The sequence below is a fragment of the Anser anser genome (assembly GCF_964211835.1).
Source record: "Anser anser genome assembly, chromosome: 9".
In the NCBI taxonomy this organism is placed as follows: domain Eukaryota; kingdom Metazoa; phylum Chordata; class Aves; order Anseriformes; family Anatidae; genus Anser; species Anser anser.
This window is the reverse complement of record NC_139729.1, coordinates 11,684,427-11,697,185: the sequence shown is the minus strand read 5'-3', so window position 1 is coordinate 11,697,185 and position 12,759 is coordinate 11,684,427. Positions and strand designations below refer to the sequence as shown.

Sequence of the window (12,759 nt, the reverse complement as noted above, 5' to 3'; positions counted from 1 at the left end):
TGTCAATTGTTTTGGCCAGCTCCACTCAGCTTGGAATCTCCTAACACACGGAAGGTGAGTCACGTGTAGCAAGTAGAAGAGGACAAAATGAATAAACAATGTAGTTAAGTCAAACAACAACAAACTGAAAGGTAGAGATATGAACTCGGAAGGAGGAGTAAACCGGAGCCACTCCACAAAAAGACAACGCCAATAATGGAATTTAAGGTTCGTGCTAAAACATTTCATAGGCTAAATGCTGTTCCTTCTTACCTCTGGATCGCTACCTTTTCAAAGCCTAGTACCTCTGCGACAGAATTTGTTTTAGCCTACATTACATGTAATACACAGAGTGTTTTCTCTCCAGTCACTTGTTCCTCCTGCTACATACGTGTTGCCTGCCACTTCCTTCGCACTGACTCCATGTCAGCACTTCTTTTGGCTTGGTCTGCTTTTTTCATCACTAAATTTTCTACGTACTTATAAGAAAGTCCTTGATGATTCATGTTTTGCTGTGTTTGATGCTCAACAGATGTCTGGATAATTAAGCTACCCTATGAATGATTTAGTCATTTCTGATAATTATTCTAGTAGCACATAATTTGTGTATTTCCCTGACCCCTGCGGTCTGTAACATGTTCTTTGTTTTTTCTTTTGTTCTTCATTTTTCTACATTTTTGCCTACATTTTTGTGACAGTTCCAGTTGTTGTTTTACATTTTGTTACTCTGACATTAGCTTTAAATTAAAAAAACTGATGTGGCTGAAGCCATTGCTGTCTGAATTCTGTTTGAGTTCCCAGGGCTAATGGCCCATGCTGCAATTTTTTTTTCTGAAATTGCTGAGAGGAGGTGGGTGTATGTTTTTTGTTTTTTTTTTTTCCTCCCTGAAACTTCATTTTCTGGGTCACTCATTCCAGTGGGGACTATAACAAATTGCCTTTCAGGAGACTTTTCAAACATCCATTGCTCTTCCAGTCAAGTTTCTTGTTTTGATGCTTGAAAAACAAATGTCTTGGTTTTTATCTCGTGTTGATGGCCTGCTTGGTTATTTTCCACCATCACCAATAATGAAGACCAGATTCCTCCTCTTGGCAGGTGTCACCTTTCTCACTGTTGCCTCTTTCATTTTGCAGATTGCTGCAGGCGAACAACTTTAGCTCTGACTGCTTAAGCCCTGCACCATCCCGGCTGTGGTGGTGTTCCCTTCCTCAGCTGTAAACACAGGTTTTTGCTTTGACTTCCTTTCCATTCGTGTACTCATGTTCCTCCCTGCGGTCTGACTAATACTCTTGTTCTACCTTTTCCCGGCTGAAGAGCTGCAAGCACTTCTAGTCACTGTGTTTAACACAGCTTTGAAAATAAAACAGGCCAGAAAGGTACAATTTTGCACTTAAGACATTTACTCCAGATTTTCTGCTGTCCTCTGCTTCAGGTAGATTCTTCCAATACTCCTTCAGGAAGCTGAACTCTTCCCATTCACTGAAGCCCTCCTATACAGCTGCTGTTCCCAATTCATGTGTGAGAACAGTTCTCTCAAATTCAGCTCTGCAGCGGCAACCACTACTTGCTGAATTCAACATCATCTCTTTAATCGCCTCAGTGATTTCTCCAGCACTCCTCGTTTCCTGTGCTTGACTCTCCTCACAAGGCAAATTCTCCACTCTATCTGTTCGATGTTCAGCCAATTTCACAGCTTTCTGGCTTTCGGCAGTTTTATAATCTCTCACTGTACTAATCCAGAACAAACAGGAAGGAAATTTTAGCTCCGATAACGTAACAAGAAGGGAGAGCACAGCACTTCTTTAAGGCAGCGCTGTCCCACCTCCATCTGCTTTATTTCTGTTGTTATTTAAGCCGAAAGAAGAAAATTCAGCACACGTAATGCTGGGGTCTAGCAGATATTTTTCTGTAGAACACCTACAGGTAATGAACATAACTCCAGAGAAACGGCAGCTTTTGAAATCTATAATGCAAACTTCTAAGCTGATGTTTCTCTATAAGTGACTCCTCATTTTGAAGCAGAAAAAGAAGAGCTTGTAGTTTTTCAGATGCCAGATTGTGTTTGTAATGCTGGCAGTCAGAAGTACCTTGTTTTGCCAGGTAAACAGAACAAATCTGATATGGAAATAACCAGTGCAGAAGAACATGGAAAAGCAACAAATGATTTCAGTCACCTTCAGCTGTAACCCTGACACACTAGCAGTCTGTGCTGTCAGCCTAAGCTACCCTGTACAAACGCAGGTCTCTCCCACCGAGGGTGTAGCTGAAGCCCTGCCCCTCGTGCCCCTGAGATGTGAGAGACCAGCTCTTCCAGGGAAACAGCGAAGCTACAGCCTTGGCCAGGACCAGGGTGGGACTTGTACACACAAGCGATTCATAAGTCTTGACTAGGCAGACACAAGTAAGCTCAGGGAGAACTGCTCACACCCTGAGATGTTGTTCAGCATTTTGAGTTCAATCACACGTGCCAGGACAGAAGGGATACAAAGGTAGGGCGCCCTCACCACGAGCCATCCTGGCACAGACGGATTCACGGGGCCAAGCCTGTGAAGGTCCCTCGCTCACATCACAACACACACCACCCTAAACAAGGTTTGTTCATCTCCGCTGCAGGCTGCGGATCCGGTGCTACGCACTGCCAAAGAGCACTCATGCTCCCCACGCTATCTAAAATAGCAACCAGTTGTAAACTGTTGTGTGACTGATGTTTTCATTAACTGCGGCAGCTACCCCCACCTACTCTGCTCCTGGTCGATGCAGCCCTGTACATTAATGGTGTACGACCCTCAGACAGAGATGTTACTGTGCTGCATGGCTGAAATGCAAAATTGTCTGTCAATATTTTTGACTGTTTTGCACAAGACTCCAAGTAACGGCATTTAAAAATCAGGAAGCTTATCAATCTCCATCACTTCCCTTTCCTCTAATGCCATCATATTTAAAACAGATTACAGGTAACTCTTGAACTCTTCTAAGATTTTTGGTGGATTAATACGCATCAGGGACCAAAAGCTTTACTGCAAGAACCCCTTTGTTATCTCTCCCTTCCTTTGTAAACGGCTCCTAGCACTGATGCAGAAAAGGGAAAAGAATTTCTCTTTTGCTAAATAAATATCCAGCAGCAACAGCGTATAGGACAACACCCTGTAGCTTCAAAAAAGTGAGTGGTGCTGACCAGTGTGACATGGAAAGGTGTTTAGCAAAGCAAGGCTCATCTGTGACTGCTGTGAAGCTGTTTGTTTTTAAATCCTGATAACCTGACTCTCACTCTTTTAAGCAGCAACCCAGTTAAGAAACATTCCGCCTTCCCCCATTTTACCTCCTGCAGCTTGATCTCATCTGGCTGGAGGATGCTAAGGACCCCGCTGCTCCGGATCTCCGGAAGATCCTGCCATAAGTTGAACCTGGAGTTGGAGTTCCTCAGCAAATTGATTTGTGGTGCAGCTTTGCTCTCGGTCGTACTTGTAGGTTCTGTTTCAGACGGGGTTTCCTCACTGGGTGAACTCTCCTCAGGGTCTGTCTGTGAATCCTGCAGTCGTCTGGTTTCGATCTCCTGGCGTGTAGATTTATCTCGATATTCCTGATACAGGAGCCCTAGGAGGCAATGTAACAAGTCTCAGAGGTTACAGTGAACAAAAGAGTAGCAGCATATGATGGGAACGGGTATTTGTTTGGCATTAGTTCACCTCAGAAAAGCCATGTATGGTGTTTTTATTTCAAACAGGACTGGCAACCCTAAATGGAAGGCCATTTCTACGTCTACAGTGTTGCTAACAATTGTCTGCTATCACAAAACATGTAGTAACAGTCGTATGAATCCATCTGGTTACTTGCCAGGCTTTTAAATGTTTCTTTAAGACCTTGATATTCTCTGTAATACTATGATGTTACAAGCTGTATAAATTGAAAGGTGTGTGTGTTGGAAAGTAACACTGCATACACTGAAACTACTTTAAAGGATCAATTTGATGGCTATGAAAATCCTTAAGGAGGAGATGCTGGGCTGCTGCATGTAATGAAGGCATTACACAAGGGAATCATGGGGACTGTTACTTGTTTGTTTTGGTATTGACTTTGTGGTTAGCATTGGACATGTTGCTTAATTTCTTTCTCTTTTAATTCTCAGTTTCTATGACGATTGAAGATATTAATTTAATGCTTCAAAGTTGCCTGAATGCCACAGCACCACAGAAAAGGCTGTGACTTCGCACCATCTTGCTGCACATCAATCACACGAGGTGTCTTCCGCATTTTCAGTTACTAACTTCAGCAGCAGGTGAAATTGCACAGAATTTGCCCCAATTCCTGATTTCAACTGACAGCACCAAACAGGTAGGAATCCTGAAGTTCCTTGGCCATCTATAGAAGGTCCTGCCTCTCTCCTAAGGCAGGAAATAAGTGCAGGAGGCTCTTGTCCCATATCTCTTTCTAAGCCATCTGTCGGGCCCAGAACGTTAATTGTTCGAATATAAAATGTTATTTAGAAGATACAAGACAGGAGAGCAAGAACCTAGTCTGAGTCAATCTTCTCACTTACCAAAGCTGATGAAGTACATCACCTCCCTTGGTTTATACTTGAATCTCAGAAATGTAAAATGAATAAAGATAAAAGTCCTTGATATTAAAAATAATAATAATACAAAAAAAAAGTAATTTATTTTGTCTGAATCATTAGGGATTAAAATCCATCTGGTCACATGTAGTCATGATACTGGATCTCAAAGCAGATTCCACGTGTAATAAGGTGAGAGACAACTGGGTCAGGAGTTTGTCTAGGGAGGGCAGAACTGTAGCTGTCACTGCCTAATAAATCTCTGGACCAGTTTTCACGAGGCTCTACCAGTCACTGCTAGAACTCTTCTAGAAATATGCTGGGGGAAAAGTGCAGGCACAAGGACAGCAGAACTGCAGTCTGTGAGTATATCCTGTTATCTGTTCTCCCTGGAAAGACGCTCAACGCTGGATTAAAATAGCAGTAAGGGTAGCTGTGCCTAGGAAACCGTACAGTCTTCTGCTAGCTTCCTACATGATAACTGAAGAGAGGAGACTTCCCCTGAAGTTTTGCATCCTGCTGCTACTTATATAATTTCTCTCTGCGTCAACTAGGCTTATATGGCTTTCCTAAGCATTTCTGTCTGTTAATCAGCACCAGTGAGGGTGCTGAGCATGTGGCAGGCTGGAAAGGCTCCTTGAGGAATAGAGCGGAGAGCCTGCTGAATCGGAGCAGCTTTCAGAAGCGCTGCTCTGGTAAGTTCAGCCAGTGTTCAAAGGCTCTGGTGCAGTAGGGCACTGGGTACCTGCTGCCCTACCGACCTGCACACCAGAGTAGGCCAGGCTGGGAAATAACACCCTGAAGCAGTATGGCCAGTGCGTGGCTCAAGGGAAAACGTGCTGAGAAACTGGAGCACGATCTATCTATTTTACTCATACCGGAGATAATTACATTTGCAGTATCTGATCGTTGCACTGGTGGGTCTGTCCTGCAAGTCAGAGGCAATTGAGGACATTTTGTATTTGTGTGAGGGTGATTTAGTCTCCCTTGTGCAGATCTGGAGAGCAGCCCTTTACAAAAGATCCTTGAGACATTTTCTTCCCTTGCTTTTAAGGAAATAACGTCCAGACAATGAAACTTGATTTTGCTTCCAGATTTCCCGTCTGACCCATCAAACAGAGAGACCTACAGAGCCTTCAGCTGCAGGCGATGCGAGTACAGACAGGGGGAGACCTGACTGACTAAAGGCATCTGCCCGCCAGAACTCGTTTGGAAATGCCACCAAGGTAACACATTTTAAGGAGGGAGCTGAGGAGAGACTGGCTGAAGGTCTTCCACAGACAGCAATATTAGGAAGAAACAGAAAGGTGATATCAGCAGAAAGACAAAAGACAGGTTTAGGTAGAATAAGGGTAGGAGGAAACAGAGAGGGTTGTGCTAGCAAGGACGTAAGATTTCCTTGCAGTCTTGGTGTGAAAGGTACATCTATATGTTGGCAAGGAGGTTATGACTGGGAAAGAAAAGGCTTAGCTGATTTTACCTGCAACATTTTCAGAGAGACCTGGAGAAACCAAGCAAAAGCCTGCTCTCGGTGGAGCAGGAGATGGTTATGGGACAGGACAGGCAGTATAACAGATGCAAGGTGAGGGAACGGGATCTTGACATGTTGAAAGGAGAGCGATAAATTTGGGAACCAACCGACTGAGTATGCAGAAAGAAGCTGAGAACAGTAGTTGAACACGACACTGAACATTTGATAATTTAGTAAATGCCTATGTTTAGTAAGCGAGCAAGTATAGAATGTCAGAGACCTGTAAGAGCTCTGTCTGTTCCTTAACGTCCCAGCCATCACTACTGTCAGCTGGTTAAAGGCTAGCCATGTGTTCAGAGCATGGGTTTGGTGCTGCCTGTTGACTTTAAGTGCTTAAGCTTATGAAACTGTTCTTCGTAAGGGATGTTTACATAGTTTCTAAGTATTATATTAGACTTTTCCCTTCATGTTTATTCTATTTCATTTTGCTGTCAGTCTCCCTTCCTGGATCCCTTGCAAACTGGGAGGGGAATTGCAAAACTCGTTACTAATTGGGGAAAATGCTCGCCTTAGAGAGTGATCTTAAAGTAAACGCTTTTACATTGAAAGATACGTAAAATCTCAGGAGGTCCATAGACATTTTTTCTGAAATTCTCTGCTCCAGTTTCAGGCAAAAAGTCCATTAGTGCCTCAAAGGCAGGAGGAAAGAAAGGGAGCAAGTGTGCTCCAGCCACTTAAAATGACCTCTTTCCTGAAGATTAGGGTAGCATCTCTGGCTGTCAAAACCCTGTCTCCTTCCATCAAGGCACAAAAGACCTATTTGCAATTGAACAGGCACGTGTAGTGCTATCACATAGCATCCCTCTGATATACAGCACAAAAATATATATGAATATAGCAACCAGGTTGCTTTGAAGTCCTGCTGGCTTTAGTATTTTATCATGCCTCTTAGCAGCACAGTCTCAGTAAAATGAGGACATACTGGCACATTTGCCTTGGGAGATTAGTACCTATGCAGCCAAAAGTAAGTAACACGTCTGGCAACATACAGCCAGATTGGTCACCGCTCTCTTCCACAGAGTCCAGCACTCATCTGCCTTGCCTGACAGCCGCTGGCAGGCTGCTGCGGGTCTCTCTCACACCAGCCTCCTGCAGGGCCCTGTCCCTGTCCCAGCGGCGCTCCAAGAATCAGCCTTGCCACCACAAGCTGACAGCAAACTGCAGCCGCTTTCCTCTCCCAGCGACAGCACAAGAAGCCTCCTCTCTCCCGCCAGGGAGATGAGAATTGCTGCTCATGAGAATATCTATCGGATTTTGCCATGCGAAGCGCTACGTCCCTGCTCTCCACATTCAAGGATCTTGCGCTATCATTTCCAGAAATTAAACTGAACTGTTTAAAAAGGAAGCTTCTACGTTCCCAGCACAAAAACTGCTTCGGGATGGGGCTAATTTTGCAGTTGCCCAAATCTCTCTGGGCAATGTCACAACTCCGATGTGGGAAACCAAGAAACAAGCAGCAAAGGTCCTCTCTGCATACCATAAAAAGGATTCTGGCTGCACACAACAAAAATACCACAAAAAAGAAAGCACGGCAATCCTTTCCTCCACAGCCTGCCCAGATAACCTCAACTCTGCCTTTGCAAAGAGACCATGAGAAACTCAGCTTGGAAAAATAATGCACTCGGCTGCCAGTGTGTGACCATGGCGAGCAGGCACTGAACGCAGCGCGGGCAGTCCGGGTCCCTCAGCGTAGCCACTGCAGGGGTGCCAAAACCCACTGACTGCCTTTTACACCTTTTCAGGCACTCAAAACCAGCTTTTAGCAGCAGGTCGGCCGTAGCCTCGATGACTGAGCGCTTCATAATGACAGAAAGCCATCCTCGCTGAGGAGCGGACCGAAGGCTAGGCAACATGGCACGGCCGCGGCCAGCCCGGGGCTCGCCTCGCCCTCACGGGCCGCTCCGCTCCTCGCTGGGGTTCGGGCCCGGCGGCAGCCGCTGGGGTTGGGTTTTTTTGGGGGGCGGGCGGCCCGGCCGCTCGACGGCTCCTTACCGATGTGCTCGATCAGGTTCCTCCACGAGTCGGCCGTCATGGGGTGGGCGGGCGGCGGCACCTGGGCGGCGGCGGCGGGGCTCTCCTCAGCGGCCGCGGGGGGCTCCCTGTGGGACGCGGGGCAGCCTCAGGCGGGGCGGCTGGAGGGGGGGGGCGGCCCCTCCGAGCCCCCCGCCGTGCCCTCTCTCCCCGCCTCCCTCCCCTCGCTCACCTGCCGGAGTCGTCCTGGTCGAGGGCGCAGGCGGCGCTGAGCGCCGCGGCCAGCAGCTCCATGGCCGACGGCGGCAGGCGGCTGCCGAGCGGCTCCGGCGGCGGCGGCGCGGGGCTGGGGGAGCCCGGGCGGTTGCCACGGTAACGGGGGTAGGAAGGCAGCAGCCTGCGCGGCACGGAGAGGGGAGCTGCGGCCGCCCCCGGGGCGCCCCCGCAGCCCCCCGGCGGCCTCTCAGCGCCCGAGCCCCCGGCGGCCTCTCCTCTGACCCCCTCAGCTGCCCCCGCGGAGAGCCCTCGGAGCCTCTCCTCAGAGCCCCCCCCCCAAGCGTTCCCCGGGGCTCTTCCCCCAAATCCCCTCGGAGCCCCCCGAAATCCCCTCGGAGCCTGCCCCCCATCCCTTCAGACCCCCTTAGAGCTTACCCCCGGGCGTCCCCAGAGGCTCCCTCTCCAAAATCCCCTCAGGCCCCGTTCTCCCCCCCGCCTCCCCTCGGAGCCCCCCGTCGGGCTTCCCCAAGCCCCTCCAGAGCCCCCCCCCCGCCTCTCGCGGCCGCTCTCCGCGTTCCCAAGTCCCTCCCGAGCCCCGCCAAAGCCTCGCAGAACCCCCTCAGCCTGCCCCGGGATCGTGCCGAGACCCCTCAGGGCTCCCCTCGCCCCTGCGGAGCCCGTCGGGTTCCCCACACCCGGCTCCCTCAGAGCCCCCTGCGGCCCCTCCGGAGCCCCTCAGAGATACCGCCCGACCCCCGCAGCCCCCCGCGTACCTCAGCGCACCCCCTGCGGACCCTCCCGGAGCCTCCAAAACGCCTTCGAAGCCCCCCCAGAGCCCCCGCGCTGCCCCCCCCCGCGCACTGCCCCTCAGAGCCGCCCGCAGCCCCCCGCGCCCAGCCGCCCCGAGGCGCCCGGCCCCCCGCCCGCAGAGACCTCCCCGGCCCCGGCCCCCAGCTCCGCTCCCGCGCAGGTCCCTCCTCCGCCGGGAGGCTGACTGCCTCCTCCCCGAGGGCCCCCCCAAAAGGCAACAGTCCCTGCCCCGGGGACCCCCCACCTCCGCAGGCACCCCTACCTCCATCCCCCCCCCGCTCTCCTGCAGAGAGGCTCCTTCCTCAGAAGCAGGGAAGCCCCTTCTCCATCCCTCCCTCCCTCCCCGGCAGGCACCCCCACACCCCACAGACCCCTCAGACCCCCTGCCCCAGCCCCTCTCCTCCAAGCGCGACCACCCCGCACCCGAGGGGGCCCTGCCTGGCACTGACCTCTCTCTCCCCCAAGCCCCTGCGCCTCTCCGCCTATGTGCGCCTGGCGGCGGCTTCGAGGGAAAAGAGGGGGTGGGCGAGGGGGGCTTTCCTGAACCGCTTCCAGAGCTGGTGCATACGGTGCATTTCTTCTCCGGGAATGAAACCCCGAGATGGAGGAAGGAACGTAACTCAGAAACTCAGCCTAATCCCTCCTGCCGGAGCTGCACCCCTGGTTACCCCCCAGGATTGACCATTATCCTCCTCGCGTCTTCCCGCAGGGTTTTGCACCCGCTCGGTCATTTCCCCCGTCTCCCTTTCCTTAGCGTCGCTACTTCCATGAGGATATATTTTCTCGTTTAGGCAGTAAGTATCTCAGTACTCAATGATCTGTCTCTGTCTTCGTTCAGGTAATTGTTTTTCTGCCTCAGGGATAAATCCTCTTGAGCTCCACAGTGCGGTTACACCCGCGGATCGGTTTGTGTGCTCATGGACATGTTGGGTGCAGCTCTTCCCTGCGCGTTAGTAACCCCCAGCAAAAAACGTCATCTGCACCACACTGCGATTGAGGAGTTAACAGTCAGAAAATGCTCGGCTATTCCTCACATTCACTTTCTCCCCGTTGCATAAATAAACATGCTCTATTCTGTACGTACTACTGTAATTTATGCAACAACATAAAATCCCTGCGTCAGTCTGTATATGTAAAATGGTTTTGCTTTTATCGTTTTTATATTGCATTTGCTAAACGATATATCAGGATAGCTTCTAGCCAGCACATGACTATACATTCAGAAAAACTCCCTCGGCTTACATGAACTAGATCTCGACCTAGCACACTAGAAGAGCTCAGTCCCTAAGTTGTTTAGAGGCAGAACGGGAGAGAAAAACAGCTGGAAATGTCTGTGAGGGAACTGAGGGTTCAGATTAGACTTTCAGTCCAGCCCTGGACTGGGAGGTCAGAAAGACCAGACCACTGATGGGAAAATGTGGGGTCTCGTCAGCGTGAGGGTGGGCGCTGGAGCCTGCTTTGCCACTTAGAGAGGAGGAGGACAGGGTGACAGACGGGGGGAGGTGTGTGGCGGTTGGGTCAGGATGGTATGAAAGTGGGTTATCAGCCAGTAAACACCAGGGCTGGGTGGTATGGAGAGGCAGATGACTGAGGAGGCAGCCAAAACCCTGTCGAAGGGATAAGTGAGGAGAGACTATCTGAAACTCTGGAAAATGATTGACGTTTTGGTGGCTTGCTGACAGGGAATGTTGTAAGGGGTTTTCGTAAGTGGGTGGGATGCTGAAAAGCTTCTTTCTTCGAAGAGGGGAGGAAGGACATTAGTGGTACTGAGCACCTTTGTTATTTTGAATGTTGGAAATGTAGAGATGCTGTTTGCTGAAGAGAAGGACCAAGAGCAGTGAGTTCTTCCAAGTATGCAAAGAGAATTCAGTGCATAAGCTCTTACCGACACTGCTAGAATGAATACATATCTAAATATAACTTTAGGCTGTATCTACTAAAAAAAAAAGTTTCAGAAATATGCATTAAGAGGCTAACAACTTCTAACCCCTCACACAGCTTCACTCTCAACAGTTAAGTCTATTACAAATTGGAATTTCTTTTTAGAAAAAGCATCTGGGTCACGGTATGAAAAACATTCAGAAATAGAAAGCATCTTCTCAGGATCCCATAACTGTTAAGTAACTTGATCCTGCCTGTCTTTCTTTTTTCTTCAGATTTTCCAAAACAATTTCACCTTTGGTCTAGATGAAAACCTGGAAAATGTCACTAAAAGTAATAGTGATAATAAAAATGTTGGAAGCTATGGGGAGGTGAGAATACCAGCTGAGAGTGAAATGCCCCCTGTGGCCATGGGAAGACACAGCTTGTATTTTTGTATCTGAAATCTGTTCCGCTGTGTAGCAATGACTAATAGACTACTTTTCCTTCCTTTAGAACTTTTCTTTCTTAATTGTAATGTGGTCTTTCAAAAATCTTGCTATTTCTTTCTCTCCAGGCTCATAGCACAGCCTCATATTTCATGTTGATGTACAGAGACCATCCATAAAGTGAACAAGTGCCTGAGAAATACTTTTTCTCCCAAGTGAGGTGATGGAGTGCTCCCAGCGCTCTGGGACTGGAGTGAAAAAAAAAAAAAGATACTTAGCGAGAAGGAGATATTTTTGTCCTGCAAACATTACTGAGATTTTCTAAAGCTTGCTTTTCTGTTTGGGGACAAAACAGAAAGCTTTCCAAATTTGTCATGAAAAATGAAGGAAAGCAAACAAGTGATTCCCTCACAGAGGTCTGGAGGCTGGTATGTTCATCCTGGGTGTGGGAGATCCAAGTCGGAGTCACTGCTGTGTCACTCCTTCACATGCCACTTGCTACTGCCTGTCCAGGGTGGATCAGTCTCTGCTCCTGGAGCTGCTCTGCTCTCTCTGGTCACTGGGACAGGTACTTGAACCTGACCATCCCTTCCAGGGGAATCCCCTGGTCGTCAGATACCACTTTAAGTCAGTTAATAATGGACTATCTCCCTCTCTTCTTCCACAATTGCCAGTGCAATTTAGGCTGATCTACCTGCTCAATTCCACTCTTCACTTGACTCTCTGAGGCAGATTTCTGCCTTCACTTTTATGCCAGAGCTCATGCTCATCTCATTCTTGGTGAGCTGGTTTGGTCACCTAAACCGGTGGAAGATTATTTTTTTTTTCTTAGAACTAGCTTTGTGTGTGTGTGTGTGACCAGTGAATTGTCTCACTACAGGGTCAGCTCAATGCAAGTGCCAACGCAGCGGAGGTGGCAGATGTGCAGATGCATGTCAGGACGGTGGCTGTGCCACCTTGGATCGTCTTAAGCTGCTTGTGAAACTGCTGGCTTAGGCAGAAGTCCCCTCTCCACCAGATCTTAACCATCCAGGTAGGAGATAGGAGGAGGTTTTCTTGTCTTTCTCACTGTATCAGCAATGAATTTGTTCTGTAACCTAAAAAGCTTTCCCCCGTATCATCAAAATCAGTAAAATCTCATGATGATTTTGGCTTTCTGACCAAAATCCTTGTATTTTGTACTAAAATTCCCTGGATAGTTGTAGGGGGAGAGAAAGAATCTGACTGTTTGAACAACATACATTAAAGCAAATAGTTAAAAATCCTACCCCAGCACCACACGAGCGGTCCTGCATGTGCTGTGCTCTTGTTGGTGACAGAAGTATTGCAAAACCATGACAAACTACAGCCCAGTTTTCTCTCAGGAATTCTTAAGTTCCCAAAACACGCA

The 12,759-nt window shown here is 48.8% G+C and overlaps 2 protein-coding genes across 9 annotated transcripts in view; one reads left to right on the top strand and one right to left on the bottom strand.

The window, feature by feature from the left end:
* NGEF (neuronal guanine nucleotide exchange factor) overlaps window positions 1–12,759 on the bottom strand; it is a 51,125-nt gene that overhangs the window by 18,214 nt on the left and 20,152 nt on the right. For 3 of the 4 annotated variants that reach the window (XM_083849204.1, XM_083849203.1, XM_083849206.1), the window contains 3 exons: window positions 8,267–8,431; window positions 8,056–8,162; window positions 3,300–3,574 (listed from right to left, as the gene is read on the bottom strand). In XM_083849204.1, coding sequence (XP_083705330.1) covers window positions 3,300–3,574; window positions 8,056–8,162; window positions 8,267–8,431 — 547 coding nt within the window. Of the gene's footprint in view, window positions 1–3,299; window positions 3,575–8,055; window positions 8,163–8,266; window positions 8,432–9,023; window positions 9,344–12,759 lie in introns of those variants that run through there. The other variant, XM_083849205.1, reaches the window with a different exon arrangement.
* NEU2 (neuraminidase 2) overlaps window positions 8,278–12,759 on the top strand; it is a 38,400-nt gene continuing 33,918 nt past the window's right edge. For 2 of the 5 annotated variants that reach the window (XM_083849208.1, XM_083849221.1), the window contains exons 1-2: window positions 9,535–11,937; window positions 12,250–12,402. The gene's annotated coding sequence lies outside the window, so the exon portion shown is untranslated. Of the gene's footprint in view, window positions 8,407–9,534; window positions 11,938–12,249; window positions 12,403–12,759 lie in introns of those variants that run through there. The other 3 variants (XM_083849216.1, XM_083849207.1, XM_083849215.1) reach the window with 3 other exon arrangements.